We start from the raw sequence: 17,730 nt of genomic DNA, 5'->3' as shown, positions 1-17,730 counted from the left end.
CGCCCTTCACGAAAACCACACTGGTTCCGATCGAAGAAACCCTGCATTTCAAGAAAATACACCAGTCTCCTATTAATCATCCGCTCAAATATTTTGCCAAGACTGCTCGTAAGGGCAATAGGGCGGTAGCTGGATGGAACTGACGAGTCTTCACCAGGTTTCAACAGTGGGATAACATGGGCCTGCTTCCAGGCTTGGGGAAAGCATGCTTGCGTCCACAGATGATTAAAAAACCAGAGCAAAGTTTCCAGAGATTTTGGGGCCAGCTGACGAATCATCTCGTAATGAATCCTGTCAGGGCCAGGGGCCGACTGCCTCTTCAGACTAAGAGCCAACCTAAGTTCGTGCATTGTAAAAGGCTTGTTGTATCCGGCAGTATTTCCTCCAGACATACTAATACGATGGCATTCTGCACGAGACTTAAATTGTCTAAATTCTGCCCGGTAGTTATCGGAGCTAGAAACATTGTGGAACTGCTCTCCAAGGACATTAGATACATCTCTAAGCGAGATTGTAGGAGAGTGGAAAAGAGGAATCACAAAAGCATGATAATCACCCTTGATTTTGCGGTATCGATCCCACACTTCCTTGGACGAGACAAAACTGTTGACAGAAGAGACATATTTCATCCAAGTTCCTCGTTTAGCTCGTTTCCTCGTCCATCGAGCTTTTGCTTTTCTCCTTTTGAACTCAATTCTATTGAGAGGAGTAGGGTACCGTCTGAACGTATCCCAGGCTTTATGCTGTTCTTTTCTTGTAGATGCACAGTCTTTGTTCCACCATGGCTTACACCTCTTCGGCATGTTTTCAGAAGTCTGCGGAATAGCCTCAAAAGCTGCACTTAGAATATGTTCGGTGACATATAATGTGGCATCCTCTGGAGACAAACTTGCCAGGAGTGAGGCATTCAGCGTTGCCTTTAATTTAAAAAGCCCCCAATCTGCCTTTTCTAACTTCCATCTAGGCACGCGCTTTAAAATGGTAGGAAGTGCGACATTGCTTTTTAAAATGACCGGAAAGTGGTCACTCCCAAAAGGGTTCTTTAAAACGTTCCAAGAAAAACAAGGAAACAATGAGGGTGATGAAATAGACAGGTCGATGGATGTGAAAGAGTTATGAGGTGCACTGTGAAATGTTGGTTCTTTGTTATTTAAAAGACACAAACCTGAAGACAGTAAAAGACGCTCTATGATCTTGCCACGAGAATCAAGTCGGTCACTGCCCCACATAGGATTGTGAGCATTAAAATCGCCTAGAATTAAAAAGGGTTCTGGCAGTTGATCAATAAGACCTTCGAGTTCATGAATATGAAGTGGAACTTGTGGGGGAAGATATAATGACACAATGGTAATGAGCCGGTCAACTAAAACACGGGTTGCCACAGCTTCAAGTGGTGTACGAAGAGGGACCTCAGCACATGCTACTCCTCTCCGCACAACCACAGCAACACCACCAGAAGACTGGGCTGACAAACGATCTTTCCTAAAAACACGGTGACGGCGTAAAATATCAGTGTGAGCGTTCTTCAGATGAGTTTCCTGCAAACAGACAGCAATAGGCTGCAGCTCGTCCAGAAAATAATGAACGTCATTATGTTTTGTAGTAGACCCCGGCAGTTCCACTGCAGGAAGCCAACATGACCCATTTGTTTGCTTGCTTAAGATGTAGTTAAAATGTGGGTTCGTAGCTGTGACCAAATGGATAAAGGTTAGCTTGGGTTGGTTGGGGCAGTGACACGTGGAGGTTTTTTCTTCTGATCCCCTTTTTCAGGGGCAGATTTTGTGCCTCCCTTGGCAGGTGGAGGTGGTTCTGTCAGATCGACAGATACCTCCATGGCCTCCTCCTCCCGCTGGGAAGTGGAAGGAGTGGGTCCCTCACTGCTGTGAGAAGAAGTGGTGTCTAGCACCACTCGAGGCTTCGGGCCAAGACGATGAGGCATCGTCCTGGCATGTGGAAGTTTTGGCGGGGCCGCCTGGGTCTGGGAACCCACAGGAGCCTCGCTGGGGGTTGGGGGGCTGGTGGAGCACCCAAAGTCTCAAGGACTGTACTGAGTGCCCACCGATGCCTTGAGTGGCGGCGCAGCCCCCCTGGCTGCCGCCTCGGCATAAGTCCCTCCTTGGAGGAAGGAAAATCGTTTCCTTGCCTCAGGGTAAGTCAGGTTCTCTTTTATCTTTAAAGCTAAAATCTTCTTTTCTTCTTGGAACTTTGGACAGGCTCGAGAGTAGGTGTGGTGGGAACCAGAGCAGTTGATACACTTGAGAAGTGTACCTTCGCATGTGTCGGCTGGATGGTCTGTGCCTCCACATTTAGCGCACGTTGTTTTTCCTCGGCAGGATACCGAGCTGTGGCCAAATCTTTGGCACTTGAAGCATCGCCTTGGGTTAGGTATATAAGGGCGCACCTTGCAGTGGAGATAGCCTGCTTTAATGCTCTCGGGCAGTACGGTGGATGCAAAAGTGAGGACCAGGTGTTTGGAGGGTCTCTCCTGACCATCCCTGCGTATTGAGATTCGTCGCACAGCGATCACTCCCTGCCCGGAAAGGCCCTCCAAGATTTCGTCCTCGCTAGATTCTAGAAGGTCCTCCTCTGAAATGACGCCCTGGCAGCTGTTCAAGGTGCGATGTGGAGTGACAGATACTTTATAATCCGAGATCTTGTTTAAATCTAAGAGAACCACACTCTGAACTCCGTTTTGTACTTCTACAAGCAGGTCACCAGATGCTAATTTCTTTGCTTTAAAGTTCTGACCAATTAAGTTTTCTAGAGTCTTTGAAATAAGAAAGGGTGAAAGCTTGGCAAGTGGTTTTCCATTTGGTTCCGAATGCATTACCAGAAAGCGGTTGAAGCTATTCTGGGCTGTAGCTGATGAGTCTTTGGTAACTACTTCGGTCCGGACCGTTTTGAAGGTGCGATCGGGGGAGGTTTTTTGCTTAGAACCCATATGAAGGGCAAAAACTTCGGCATCCGTAGCGCACCACCCACCGCGGAGTCCAACAAGGGAATAGGTAACATCTCATAACAGGTCTGGCTTGTCTGAGTATGCTACTCTACCAGTGCTACTAGGAAGCTATAACCAAGTGTGAATCAAGAGAGAGTTCTGTCGCTACCCAAGGTTAGCCCTTGCCGCCAAAGAAGGTGAAAACGAAGAATAGGAGAAAGGAGAAAAGAGAAAGAAAAGAGGGGATAGTAGAAGAAATGGCGACTGACTGCATCATCCTGGTCGGGCCAAGCCAGGACACCCGTCTACGAGAAGCGGGGGCCAAAGTGGTGTGTTGCCTCACCCAGGGGGCCCCGAAGGGTCCAAACCTACCCCGGGTTCAGCTCAACCACCAGGATGCCCTTTTCCCCGGACACGGGCTCGCCACGCACAGCCAGACGTGGGTGGGTCTTAGCCACTTTTTACTCAAGGTCTGTGATGTTGCCAATGTGGCTGGGGTCCGTGGTGACGCTACTCACCAAGCACCTAGCACACAAGGTGCAGGCGCCCCCTGCGGGGCTCGGGGTCCGTGGAGACGCCACTCTCCAAACACCTGCTTTCACAGGTGCCCCCTGCGGGGCATAACAATGAACTACTTCCAACCTATAGTTCACATTTGCACAAGTATGGAAGAAGAAAAACTGGCTCCCTCTTCGTGGTCGTTGCACCTTCACAATGCGGACACAAGCATAGAATTCGTTTGAAGACGTTTAATGATTTGGGCGTTCGCCAGAGTGTGTGTGTGTAAGGGGGGGGGGGGGGGGGGGTTGTCGCTTAAAGTTTGCGTCGCTCATTTTACTATTCACATGAGGATGAGCTCGCATGTTATACAAAAGAGCATCAGCTCCAGGATTTGAAACGGATCATGTGTAGTATCCATTAGCGGAAGAGATCGCCCCGACCACTTCTCAACTCGAAACATTGCTTGTCACAAAGACCACGTAGGAGAAATGGGGAAATATTTCAACTGCCTTTGTTATATTCTGCATCCGCTTTAGACATTCTTCGGTTCTGGTTCTCCTACAGGCTGCGAGTAGGTACCCTCAGCAGGATTTTTTTTTTATTTTTTTTTTATTTTTGTGTGTGTGTGCGTGAGGGGGCTAGTTTGAACGAAGGACTCACAAAGCTACATTCTGCGTCCTCAGACTTCGCCCTGAATGGCCTTTGTCACGCACTGTGGCTTCCCACCCCCCGTCCCAGCTTGAAAAAAAAAAAAAAAAGAAAAAGAAAACGGACATTCCACAGAAACTGTACATAGAAAGAGAAAAAAAAAAACAAAAACAAATTTCATTTTTGTCATTTTATTAAAAAAAAGGCGTGGTGCCGGGGGAGGGGGGGTCCCGTGGACAAATTGTAACGGTTACAAGTAATTTTATTACTTCAAAAAGTAATCAGATTACTCTTGTGATTACAGCCTAATAAAAGTAATCAACTGATTACAAAATTACTCCAAAAAGTAATCGATTACAAGTAATTTGATTACTTGCAATGCGTACGGTACAAGTCTGGCTCGGGGTTCGTAGTGACGCCACTCACCAAGCACCTACTAAAGTAGGTGCCCCCTGCGTGCGGGTATGGTGGCCCACGTGGCTGGGGTCTGTGGTGACGCTACTCACCAAGCACCTAGCACCCAAGGTGCAGGCGCCCCCTCGGGGAGGACCCAGGAGAGACAGAGGCAGTGGTGTCGGAACAGGAGAGGCAGGGAGGGCGACCGCCCCCCCCGCCCCCGCAGATTTTTTAGTAATGGCGGCTCGCGAGCTCGATATTTCGCCAATTTCTCAGAGAGCGATTTTTAAGATATTTCGCGGGCATGAATTCCTCGCATTACGAGTGGCATGATGATATTCATCATCATGGGATTAGTTATTCGAGGGCTGAATTATTTGCGGTTATTTTAAAACCAGAAATAAGCAGGAGCTTCTCCATTTCTGAAGCCGAATAAAGCAGTCGATACGCGCCTACGCTGCTCAAAGCGCATATGGTTTCGCAGTTCGAGGCTGCTGTAATCCCCGGAACGTCGTGCCGTGCGGGTACCGCCGAGGACTTGGACGAAGGTGGTCGAGTATACGACCCGCAGACCTACATGACTACGCCGCATCCTGGAACACCTCGGTTCCGAAGGAGTCAAACACCGGGATGTCCTTTCACATAGGCCGCGGTCACAGAACTGAACTTTTTAAGGCATACAAACAACGCATAAATACAAGACGGGCTGCAACGCCCTCTTTTGTCATGTCAGTCAATCATCATTCCGATCTTTTGACTATCTGCCAGATCGGTGGTGCCATCTCTGGGCACAAATATAAGCAGTACAAAGTCTATCGGCATGATAGGGGTTCGCGGACGGGCGGAGGCGTGCTAGTTGCAGTTGCTGATTCCATTGAGTCATCTCATATTAACTTAGCATCTAGCTTAGAAATTGTATGCGTACGTTTCCAACTAAGTCACAGAAACATTGTTGTCTGTGCATGTTACCGCCCACCTAACTTTACTATGAATTTTGTGGAGTTATTACATGACACACTTAGCAGGATTGTATCAAGGTTTCCCAACTCGCAGCTATTTATTTTTGGCGATTTTAACTACCCAAATATTAACTGGTCACAAGATATACCTATTTGCGGGCCTTATTCTTCTGAAACCAACGATCTCCTAAATCTCTGTGCAGATTTTAATCTTTCGCAATTAGTAACGCAGCCCACGAGAATTACGTCCTCAACAGCCAACATTCTTGATCTTATTTTAACTACGCCTAAGGACATAGTAAAGCCGATCTCTTATCTTCCAGGTCTTAGTGACCATTTAGCCTTGCATTTTTTCCTAAAAATTCCTAAGAACAATTCTGCTGGGTGTGTCAAACACATCCGTGATTACGCCAGAGCCGACTTTGAATCCATAAACCGCGAGCTATACATTCATGGACTCTTATATGCAGAATTTTTCAGAGCGATCGGTTGAAGGCAATTGGTGTCTGTTCAAAGATAAAATTATTTCACTGATCACCAACTACATTCCCTCTCGTGTTGTCAAATCAAACTCGAAATCACCTTGGTATAATACGACTTTAAAAAGGCTGTCTAATAAGAAAAAGCGCTTGTCTCGAACAGCTAAATCATCAATGTCTCCTGATCGCTGGGCCGCGTACCATTCGGCAGCTGAAGTATACAAATTGGCCGTCGATGAAACTAAAAATAACTTCTTCAGCATAAAATTACCTTCAATGCTCACTAACAATCCAAGGCAGTTTTGGAACTTAGTCAACCCTGACGACAAAAATTTTATACAACTTAAAAATTCGGGTGGAGAGGTGATTTCCGGTGAAGATTGCGCTATGACTTTCAACGAATGTTTCATCAGTGTCTTTAGTGGTCTCTTAAGTGCCGACCATCCCATACTACCATCTTCTGGTTTTTTGCCCATGTTACCAATTGTGTTTGATCCACCCGGTATTGTTAAAATTATTGAAAACCTCAAGCAGTCGTCGGCATCAGGTGTCGACGAGATAAACGCGAAATTTCTAAAGAATACCAAAATGTACTCATCGACCATCTTGTCATCTTTGTTTCAACAATCACTTGATCATGGCGTCTTACCTGAGGACTGGAAAGTAGGGAAGGTTGTTCCAATTTACAAAGCTAGTGACCGTTTCTCCCCTTTAAATTACAGGCCAATATCTCTTACTAGCGTACCCTGCAAAATTATGGAGCACATAATTTCTTCACAGCTCTCGCGTTTCCTGGAGTACAACTCCTTCTTTAGCCCTTTTCAACATGGATTCCGCAAATCTTTCTCATGTGATACTCAGCTCTTGGTTTTCACCCACAACCTCCACTCGGCTCTGGACCGTGGATCTCAGACTGACTGCATCTTTCTGGACTTTGCAACTTTCGATAAGGTAACGCATAAACTACTACTATACAAACTTAGCCCAGTCAGTATTGATCCATATATCTTATCTTGGTTAGAGTGTTTCCTCACTAACAGATCGCAATTTGTAACTGTCAATAACAAAAACTCGTCATCGTCCCTCGTTGAGTCCGGTGTAACACAAGGTTCTGTCCTAGGCCCCCTCTTATTCTTAATATATATAAATGACCTACCTACTAGCATTTCCTCCTCCATAAGCGTATTTGCGGATGATTGCGTTGTTTACCGTGAAATTACTAATGACTGACGTACACATAATTCAATCTGATTTAAATGCAATTTCTTCCTGGTGCCATGCTTGGCACATGAAACTAAACATTATGAAATGTAAGACAATGAGAATTTCCTGCAAAGCAGCACTCTGTCCTAACTACTTCCTATCAAATAACCTCCTTGAAAACGTATCAACTTACAAATATCTAGGTGTTCATATCTCTTGTTACCTATCATGGAAAACTCACACCGAATATATCGTTAATAACAGTAACCGCATGCTTAGATATTTAAGACGTAACTTTTCTCTAGCTCCATCATCATTAAAATTACTACTTTATAAAACACTGGTGCGACCAAAGCTTGAATATGCATGCTCGGTCTGGGATCCCGGTGCAGAAAGCCTCATATCAGCGCTTGAAGCCATCCAAAACCGGTCTGCACGTTTTATATTATCAAACTACCATCGTACATCAAGCATCACATTCATGAAAGCTAGTCGCTTTCTGCCCCTTCTTTCCACTCGTCGCACTATCTCCCGTCTCTGTTTATTTCTTAAAATTTACTATGCCAATTCACTTTTAAAAGAGCAACTAATCAGTGACCCCATCTACGTATCATCTCGCCTCGATCACTGCTGCAAAGTTGGTATACCCACTTCCATATCAAATTCTTTTTTCAAACCTTTCATCCCAAAAACATCTCGTGAATGGAACGGCCTTCCCTCATCCATTGCGATTATTGGCAATTCTGATTTCTTTAAAGAAGCACTAACAAGTTACTATTCTTGATCTGTGCCGGACTAACCATTTTCAGCGTTTTTGTACTTCCGTTGCCCACCCCCTCTGTAATGCTTCGGCCCTGAGGGTATAATAAATAAATAAATAAAATAAATAAACAGGCATTCGTTGATTGTTTCTCGAAATCTCTAAGGTTTGCAAGCATGCCCCCTCCTCTTAAAAGAACGTCCTTGGACAAGTGGTTGCAGGACAATGCCGCGAAGAAAAAAAAAAAAAAAACACACTGGGAATTCTTCGACAACAGTGCCATGTGACACTGAGTGCAGTGTGGGTGACAAGAAAATGAGTACTGCACATTCACCGGGACCACGGACAGAAGTGGAGGAATCCCAAGCCCCACAATCGTCTCGAATAGGTTCTGTTGCGAGCATCGTAACGAAGTTTCATCCAGCCAGCGACTATCGGTTTCCTAAAAACGCTCAAGGGAGAGCCTGTTTGCCTGAATGGCTCGAGAAGTTCAGATGGCTTCACTATAACTGCGATAGTGACAGTGTGCTGTGCTATGAATGTGTGGCACGGTGCACTATGAAATGCGAAAACAGTGTTCGTGGTGCCGAGGTGACTTTCATTTTATCCGGCTTCAGGAACTGGAAGAAGGCCACTGAGAAGTTCAGAACTCATGAAAAAAGTGAATGCCACAGCCGGTCTGTGGATAGCTTGTTGCAGAGAATGCAGAAAGCACCAGTGATCAAGCTTCTCAGTGAGCACAGCCTGGAGGAGCAGAATGAGGCGCGAACGGCACTCCGTGTTGTCTTCAGTTCCATCAGATACCTTGCACGCTCGAGTCAGGCCCTGCACGGACATTCGTATGAAGATGGAAACCTGCGGCTTCTACTCAACGAAAGTTCTCAAGACGTCCCGGCCTTGGAAATGTGGATGAAAAGGCGGGACAAGTGGCTGTGCGCTGACGTTCAAAACGGAGTCATTGAAATCATGTCTCACGAGCTGCTGCGAGGCATCATACAGGAGGTAAAGCATTCAACCTTCTTCAGCATCATTGCCGACGGCACGACGGACGTTTCATCATCTGAGCAGTTCTCGCTGTGCATCAGGGGCGTGGATCCAGACACTTTGCATGTAAAGGAGATTTTTGTTGGCTTGTACAACCCGAGTGATACCACAGCCGCTACTCTTTTTGCTGTAATCAAAGACATGTTGTTGTTGTTTGGGGGTTTTGTGGCGCAACAGCAACGGAGGCCATACTGCGCCAAACAAAGTTAAAAGGAAAACAAGCTGTTATTGTTACTGTGCTACAAAACAATAATTAGCTATGCGGAACTAGATCTGATTAATATAACCTGCGTTAGTAATATAAGTCAAATGGGATGAAGGGATATTCTCCCAGTAAAAGAGCAGGATGGAATGAAATTTGGAAATGAAACAATTCAGGAAAGTGGGTACGACGTTCATTGTCCAAAGCTGGACACAGCCACAAGATAGGCATGATGGTAAGTGTATCCCCACAATGCTCACACCCCGGTGGGTCCTCCCCACAAAGGAGATATTTGTGTGATATGTAAGAATGACCGATTCTAAGTCGACACAACAATACTTCATGGAATCGGTTCCTGTGAGAAGAGTTCTCCCAGAGCCCGAGAACCGGCTTGGTAATATGATGTTTATTGTTGCACTCCATGTTCCATTCAGACTGCCATAAACGAAGAAGGGATGACTTTGTTAGAGGTTTAATGTCTTGGTGTGGCAAACAGGCACGAGACGGGAGAAGATTACCTGAGGATGTAGCGAGTCTGTCTGCTTCCTCGTTACCTTTTATTCCCATATGACTGGGCACCCAACAAAATTTTATATTTAAGCCTCCATGTACAGCTTTATTGAGCTTATTTCGTAGTTGCTGCACCAGCATATTTTTAGTAACTCTCAAAGAGCATACTGCGGTAACAGCACTCTGGGAGTCTACGAATAGGACAGCCTGCTTTATTTTAGCTCGGAGAATATAATCTGTGGCCATAGACATTGCATAAACTTCAGCTGTAAAAATGCTGGAGAAAGTATTTAGACGTTTCACTTTAATAAAACAATCAGAATGTACGGCGCTGCCAACAAATGACGACGTCTTAGCACCATCAGTGTAAAAATGTGTGTAGCCTTCATACTTCTTCTCAAGCTCAGAAAATTCCTGTTGGATGATAAGGGCAGAGACGCTATGTTTATTAAACCTTGCGAGAGCCCAGTCACAAGCAAATGGCACTATGTCCCAGGGGGCGACACACTCTACATTCTGCATAAGATTAACTTTGTCCCAACAAAGATCAAGTGAGAAACAAAATTCCTGTACTCGGAAACTCAAGGGCCTTACGATGCTTGGCCTATTCTGGAAGAGGCGGCAATATCTAGATTTTTGGAGGGAGTTGTAGGTTGGATGATTACGGTTCGCAAGTATCTTGTAGTAGTATGTTAAGCTTAGATGTTGGCGTCTTTTCTCGAGTGACATCTCATTTGATTCAGCATACAGGCTGAGGACGGGGGACGTCCGAAAAGCACCTGTTGCGAGTCGCAGTCCAAGGTGATGGACTGGATCCAACATCTTGAGCGCGGACGGCCGTGCAGAACCGTAAACTGGAGCCCCATAGTCGAGACGGGATCGAACAAGAGCGTTGTACAGCGGTAGAAGGCATTTCCTGTCAGATCCCCAAGTTTTATGGGCTAAGACTTTCAAAATATTCGTAGTTTTGAGACATTTTTCTTTGAGCGACTTCAGGTGAGAAATGAAATTGAGCTTTTTGTCAAAGGTAACACCTCAGAACTTGTGCTCTTTCCTGACAGGGATGCAGGTTCTTTGCAGTTTTAAGGATGGATCCAGTGATAGACCACGGCGTAAAGAAAATGGGACACAGACGCTTTTCTCGGGAGAAAACTTAAAACCGTTTTCGTCTGCCCACTTGGCAAGCTTATTTGTGGCAAGCTGTAACTGGCGCTCGCAGCTCGAGAGATTGCACGACGATGCTGAGATCTGGATATCGTCAACATAAAGTGAGTATGTAATGGAGGGTGGCAAAACCTGAGCGAGAGAATTCATTTTGATAACAAAAAGTGTAACACTCAGGATACCTCTCTGGGGAACCCCGTTTTCCTGAACGAATGGATCCGACAAAACAGTTCCTAATCTAACCTGAACCGTCCTGTCCGTCAGAAAATCTTTTATGCACTGCAGCATACGGCCACGAATTCCATAGCCATAAAGGTCTTGGAGGATGCCATATCTCCAAGCTGTATCGTAGGCCTTTTCCAAGTAAAAAAATATCGATACACAATTCTGCCTATACACGAATGCTTCACGTATGGCCGTTTCTAAGCGCACCAAATGATCCAAAGTGGATCGTCCTCGGCGGAACCCGCACTGATTGTTATCCAAAATACTTTCCTTTTCTAGAACGTACACCAGCCGCCTGTTTATCAGTCTTTCATATGTCTTCCCAAGGCAGCTGGTTAAAGCTATCGGACGGTAACTAGAAGGCAGAGATGGATCCTTACCCGGCTTCAAGAGAGGGATAATGTGTGCCCGTTTCCAAGCCGCTGGAAAGCTAGCCCTCATCCACAATGAATTGAAGAAATTAAGAAGGGATTTAAGAGATTCTGGAGAGAGATTACGCAGCATTTCGTAATGCAGTCCATCGGGTCCAGGAGCAGAGAGCTTTTTATATCAAGGGCACTCTTTAGCTCGTACTGTGTGAAGGGCTGATTATAAGGTGCAGCGTTTGATCCCGTTGTGACTATATTATGTTGCTCTGCACGTCGTTTAAACAACTTGAAGGAATCTGAATAACTAGAGGAGCTAAACACCGAACAGAAGTACTTCCCAAGAACGTTGGCAGTATCTTTCAGTGACGCACATGGAGGGTTGAAAACGGGAATCCTGAACCCCCTGTAGTCCCCTTTGATTCTCTTGAATCTATCCCAGACCTCCTTAGCAGTTACAAAGCTGCTTAGAGACGACACATATTTAATCCAGGTTTTCGTTTAGATCGCTTACGGGTCCACCGGGCTTTAGCTTTTCGTTTTTTAAACTCAACCAGGTTTATTGAGGTGGGATACCGCCTGAACCTGCCCCATGCCTTATTTTGCTCCGTTTGCGAAATCGCACACTCCTTATTCCACCAAGGTTTGCACTTACGAGGCAGATTACCGGTAGTTTGGGGAATTGACTGCTGAGCGGCATTTATTATCTGCTCTGTCACATACAATGTGGCTTCATCCGCAGTCATGGAGGAAAACAAGGATGTATCCAGCGTGGAGCTTAATTTAAAAAGAGACCAATCGGCTTTGTCTAACTTCCACCGAGGCATTCGTTTTAACAGAGTGGGAAAACAAATGTCGCTCTCTAAAGTAATAGGAAAGTGGTCACTCCCAAAAGGGTTATTAAGAACCTGCCAAGAAAAACAAGGCAGTAATGAAGGTGATGCAATAGATAAATCAATAGATGTAAATGAATTGTGAGCTGAACTAAAGAATGTAGGCTCTCTACTATTAAAAAGACATATTTGAGATGATAGTAAAAACTGCTCAATTACTCTGCCTCAAGAATCGAGACGAGTACTACCCCACATAGGATGATGGGCATTAAAATCACCTAAAATTAAAAAGGGTTGAGGGAGTTGTCCCACGAGTCCTTGGAGCTCAGAGAGATGCAGGGGAACATTTCGAGGCAAATAAATAGAAACTACTGTTATAAGACGGTCTAAAAGAACACGTACCGCTACGGCTTCCAGTGGGGTGCACAGTGGGACCTCGGAGCAGGCAACCCCGCTCTGCACAATCACTGCCACGCCTCCAGAAGTGGAATTAACACGATCTTTACGAAAAACTTGATGACGCCTTAAAATCTGTGTATGATGAGCTTGGAGATGGGAGGGCAATAGGCCGAAGATCGTCCATAAAATAGTTAACGTCATCAATATTAGGTAAAAGACCACGACAGTTCCAATGCATAAAATGTAAATTCTTCACTTATCTAAAAAGGTGAAATGTAAAATTAAAAAGTGAGAGGCAATGAAAAATTGAGAGTATTAAATTAATGGTTATTTGGGAGGGACCACTGGCTTTTTCCCTTTGGACTTCAAAGTCTGCCACTCCATCTCATCCTGGTCGGATGCAAAAGTGGGTGACTCGGAGGTATCATCCATCGCCTCCACTTCTGGAGGCGAGCTTTTACCTGAAGGTTTTGGCTGGCTCGTTGCACGGGGTGGCTTTCCCCGGCCACGACCAGCCGAAGAGGCACCGGAGGTGCTGGGCAGAGTGTCTTTCAACTCTACCTCCTCCGGCCCCTTATGTACTGGGGGGGCGGCACGAGAATTGTGCCGCTCTTTCGAAGAGGAGGCCCTCTCTGAGGAGGTCGGGCGGGAGTTTCGCCCCTCTCCCCAAAAGAGGACCGCGATGTGCGAACAGGTACGGCATTTTCCGACCTGTCTGGAACCAGCGAAGCAGCCTGTGCACTCCCTCCAGGAGGAGAGGGGCACTGCTGCCCAAGCTGGGGGGTTGGGGCCTTGAGGGCTGCCTCCAGAACCTCAGGTGAGACCTGGGTAGCCCTCGATTCCGAACGTGGCGCAAGACCCCTGCGCGCCACGTCGGCGTAGGATCCCTTCGACATAAAGGAATACCGTTTCTTAGCTTCGATATAACTGATGTTTTCTTTGACTTTGATAGCAATGATTTCTTTTTCTTGCTTCCAGATGGGACAGCCACGATAATAAGTGGGGTGTGGTCCATTGCAATTAATGCAGAGGGCAACATTCTCACAAATGTCAGAGACGTGATCTTGACTGCCACACTTCGCACATGTCTCCTTCCCTCGACAGCTGCGTGTTCCGTGGCCAAAACGCTGGCAACGGAAGCACCGCTGGGGGTTGGGGACGTAAGGGCGGATGTGGCAGTTCAGGTATCCAGCCTTGATTGTTTCTGGCAGTGTATGCCTCTCAAAAGTAAGTATGACATGTTTTGAAGGGACTTCTTCACCATCTTTCTAAACATAATGCGTTTTACTGCAACGACACCCGCACCTTGGAGTCCCTCGAGGAGTTCTTCCTCACTAGTGTGCAAGAAGTCGTCCTCGGAGAGGACTCCGCGGATGGTGTTAAGTGTGCGATGAGGGCTCACCGACACTTTCACTTCAAAGATGGTGTTCAGCTTGAGAAGTGCTTCGCTTTGCTTTTTGTTGTTTACCTCCACTAGGAGGTCTCCAGAGTAGAGTTTTTTAGCCTTGTAGGAAAACCCTACAAGGTGTTCAAGTCCCAGATAAAAATGACTAGGGCTGGGCAATTGATCAATTAACCTTCCGATTAATCGATTAATGCTTTAATCGCGATCAATTTTTTTAACCAGTTAATCGGTTAAAATGAGGCGAACAAAAGTAAATAAATATACGTTTTTTTCCTTTCTCCTGGTGCCGTTCCCTCTAAAACGAACATACAAACTTGCTCCTTGTTCACCTCGTAGGTAACACCCAACAAACAAATCATTCGTCGTGAGTCACGTGGGATTGGAAGAAAAAAGCGAAAACAGAAGCAGAATGAAAGCAGGCTTTACGGAAGTCCGGTGACCTCGGTCATGAATTCAATCTTTTTGAGCACACGCAGCAGCTTTTTTTTTTTTTTTTTTGAAGGCACGCAAGCATGTTGGCTTACGGGTTTGCAGCGACAAAGCTAGAGCTCTTCCGAAGGCTGCCTTGATCCCCATTGTGGGTTATGCTCCGTCCTTGCGGTCGCTACAGCGTGACCTCGCTCGTCTCTCCGCTCGTTCAGCGTGGTGCAAAGCCGGCCGTGGTCGTGGCTTGCTTCAGTATTCGATCCTGTGTTTTATTTGTGTGGTTGGAATTTCTCTCTCGGCGTCGCTTTTGCCTCTTGACGCACCGACCTTGGCGGACCTGCACTGCCCGTGGCAAAGTGCTTCCAGATGTTCCCCCGTTCTCTCGTCGTCTTTGACGAGTTGGCGCCGCGCGCAGCCGGATGGGCTCGTTTCCCTTTTCCCCGTAAAAAGGGCCTTTCCTTCGCCGGGGATTTTCTGTTTGTTGAAAGCTTCAAGGACGTCGTGGAATTAGAGCGTGCGGGTAAAGTTACATGAACGACGATGTTTCATCCTGTTTTTGTCCTTCATGTACTACTCCTATAACACCTTCAGGGACGTCCTCGACGGATCGACGCTCCCCAATTATCCCCGTCTCCCTTGCCCCCGTCTTTCCTCTTCCCTTCATGTCGCGCCGCAGTCACTTGTTTGAGAAGTATCTCATCACAACACCCTGCGCAGGCATGGACGAATACAGGAGTATGAAGGGCAACCTTTCAGGGAAATTCGGGTTTAAAGTAAACTCCGAAGGCGAAGTTTTTGACTTAAAGAAAGTTCACTGCCTCATCTGCAAAAAAGCTTTCGCATATAGCGGAAGTGTAAGCTCGCTTCAATACCATCTCAGAGCTAAGCACCCAAGCATCTCGCTGCAACAAGAATCATCTGCAAAAAAGCAGACGACTATCGTCGTTTTCTCTTCGAGGCCGGTTTCTCTGAAGAAAAAAGAAACTATTGCACAAGCCCTTACATCTTGGCTTGTTTCTTCTAGCCGGCCTCTCAATATTGTGGAAGATCACGGACTAGGGAAAGTTCTTCAGATTGCCTTGGATTCTCCGTCTTACCAGCCGCCGTCCCGTCGTGCAGTGAGTGCCAAGGTGGATGCCCTGTATACCTCGAGACGGGAGCGTCTTCAAGCAGAACTCTCGGCAGCCAGCTTCACCAGCTTAACAGCGGACTTCTGGACCTCCATCGCCAATGACGCCTACCTCGGGATAACGGCGCATTGGATCGACGACGACTGGATGCTTCGATCGGCAACATTGCAGGTGAGAAACGTAGCTGAGCGCCATACAGCGGAACAATGTGCCAGTGAGGTATTGGAGACTGCTACAGATTTGGGAATCGTTGAAAAGGTAAAAGCTGTCTGTACCGATAACGCCCGCAACATCTGTCTTGGGGTGCAGAGAACAAACTTTCAGAGTCTGAAGTGCGCAGCTCACACGCTTCAGCTGTGCGTCCACAAGGCGCTCAGCGTGACGGGTGTGGAGCGACTGCTAGCCGCCTGTCGTCGTACTGTGGGTCACTTTAAGCACAGTTCGAACAACCAGGCCGTTCTTTCAAAACATGCCGCTGAACTCAGAGCACCTAAGAAGAAGCTTCAGCAGGACATCGCAACACGGTGGAACAGCACGTACATAATGATAACCAGCCTGCTTGAACTGAAGGAGCCTTTGCGCCGCTCCATGGAGGACAGCAGTACCATTAAATCGTCGATGCCCCACCTCACAGACGTCGATTGGGACATGTTGGAGCAGCTTCGGGAAGTTTTGAAGCCCCTGCTCGACATTACTGAGCTCCTTGGAGGGGACAAGTACGTTACTCGGTCTGTACTTATTCCAGCCTTAAAACTGCTAAAGAATAAAATGAAGACGAATGACTGTGACCCTGCCTTCATCTGCCGCTTCAAGGCCATGCTGGTGGACTCTATCGATGAGAGGCTTCGCGCGTGGCCGCAATACAACGACTATGAACTGGCAACGTGTCTCGATCCTTGTTTCAAGAGCCTCGCATGCATCGAAAAAGATCGCCGCGAACTTGTGTGGGAAAGGCTTTCCCAGCTAACACATGCGTCTTCGGACGATTCTACTGATCTAACGCCCAAGAAAAAAAGAAAATACGTTTTCTCGGAGGAAGCTGAAGAACCCACCATCTCCTGCCAAGTGTCGCTTTATCGATCGATGGCCGAGGTGACGGACGATGAACTGGACCCACTACAGTGGTGGCGAGCTCAGGGCTCCCTGTTTCCTCAAATTGTGCCAATTGTGAAGAGTGTGATGTGTGTCCCAGTCACCTCAACGCCCTGCGAGCGTCTGTTCAGCGCAGCAGGGATGATCGTCAACAAACAAAGAAACTCGCTCCTGCCGGAAAATGTCAACAAACTTCTTTGCCTTCGCAGCTGGGGTTGTGATCTGTGAGTGCGTTACATCAACGTTTATTCTCAATTAAGTTTGTATATATGCGCCGTTTATCATACAATAAAACAAATTGTAAGGACAAAATGTCTACTTTTGCTTTTTACTAAAGTCAACCGATTAATCGATTAAAGGGTAGCGATTAATCGGGTTAAAATTTTTAATCGACGCCCAGCCCTAAAAATGACCATTGAGAACCATTGAAATTTCAATTGGTACCAGTTGTTTCCAACTGGTTTCAATTGGAAATTCAATTGATGTCAATTGTAACTAGTTGGATCCAATTGTCAAAAAGTAAACAATTGGTTGTGTTAGTTGGTTTCAATTGGAAGTTCAATTGATATGCCATTTGTAACTAGTTGGATCCAATCGGCAGTAAGTAAACAATTGGTTGTGCCAGTTGGTTCCAATTGGAAGTTCAATTGATGCCAATTGTAACTAGTTGGATCCACTTGGCATTAAGTAAACAACTGGTTGTGCCAATTGGTGGCAATTGCAAGCTCAGTTGGCACCAAATTAACTAGTTGAATCCAACTGGCATTAAGATGTACAACTGTTATGCCAATTGGGACGAAAATATCCAGTTGATTATCACAACTGTACTTTTCAATTGACACCTGATACACAATTCTATCTTCAGTTGTCTTTCATTGGTTATTTTAATTCCCAACTGAAAATTTAAAGTGGTTTCACAAGTGGTCCCACTTTACCAATTCCCACTTTCAACTGGTTTAGTCAAAATTATCCCAGTTAGGTTCAGATGTCCCACTTGTAATTTCAAGTGGCTACACCTTTTTTTCATCACTTTTTTTTTCACTGAACATGT

The 17,730-nt window shown here is 46.2% G+C and overlaps 2 protein-coding genes across 2 annotated transcripts; both read left to right on the top strand.

The window, feature by feature from the left end:
• The first annotated feature begins 8,199 nt into the window (after nucleotides 1-8,199).
• LOC115309934 (zinc finger MYM-type protein 1-like) lies at nucleotides 8,200-16,081 on the top strand. Its single transcript, XM_040219753.1, has 4 exons — nucleotides 8,200-9,080; nucleotides 15,482-15,758; nucleotides 15,846-16,007; nucleotides 16,073-16,081. The coding sequence occupies exons 1-4, from the start codon at nucleotides 8,200-8,202 to the stop codon at nucleotides 16,079-16,081; spliced, it is 1,329 nt and encodes a 442-aa protein (XP_040075687.1).
• A 29-nt stretch (nucleotides 16,082-16,110) lies between these two features.
• LOC120847850 (zinc finger BED domain-containing protein 4-like) lies at nucleotides 16,111-16,907 on the top strand. The gene has a single exon (XM_040219762.3). The coding sequence runs from the start codon at nucleotides 16,131-16,133 to the stop codon at nucleotides 16,905-16,907; it is 777 nt and encodes a 258-aa protein (XP_040075696.1). The 5' UTR covers nucleotides 16,111-16,130.
• The last annotated feature ends 823 nt before the right edge of the window (nucleotides 16,908-17,730 follow it).

Source organism: Ixodes scapularis, unplaced genomic scaffold (assembly GCF_016920785.2).
Source record: "Ixodes scapularis isolate PalLabHiFi unplaced genomic scaffold, ASM1692078v2 PGA_scaffold2__306_contigs__length_199485367, whole genome shotgun sequence".
Taxonomy (NCBI): Eukaryota; Metazoa; Arthropoda; class Arachnida; order Ixodida; family Ixodidae; genus Ixodes; species Ixodes scapularis.
This window is presented reverse-complemented; position numbering and strand designations above follow the sequence as displayed.

Bases quoted from the DNA above. Each gene is read 5' to 3' on its own strand.
- LOC120847850 (XM_040219762.3), top strand. From the start codon at position 16,131: ATGATAACCAGCCTGCTTGAACTGAAGGAGCCTTTGCGCCGCTCCATG.
- LOC115309934 (XM_040219753.1), top strand. From the start codon at position 8,200: ATGAGTACTGCACATTCACCGGGACCACGGACAGAAGTGGAGGAATCC. The intron at 9,081-15,481 runs GTTTGGGGGTTT...TGTTTCTTCTAG, and splicing joins ATCAAAGACATGTTGTTGTT to CCGGCCTCTCAATATTGTGG. The intron at 15,759-15,845 runs GTGAGAAACGTA...ATCGTTGAAAAG, and splicing joins TTCGATCGGCAACATTGCAG to GTAAAAGCTGTCTGTACCGA.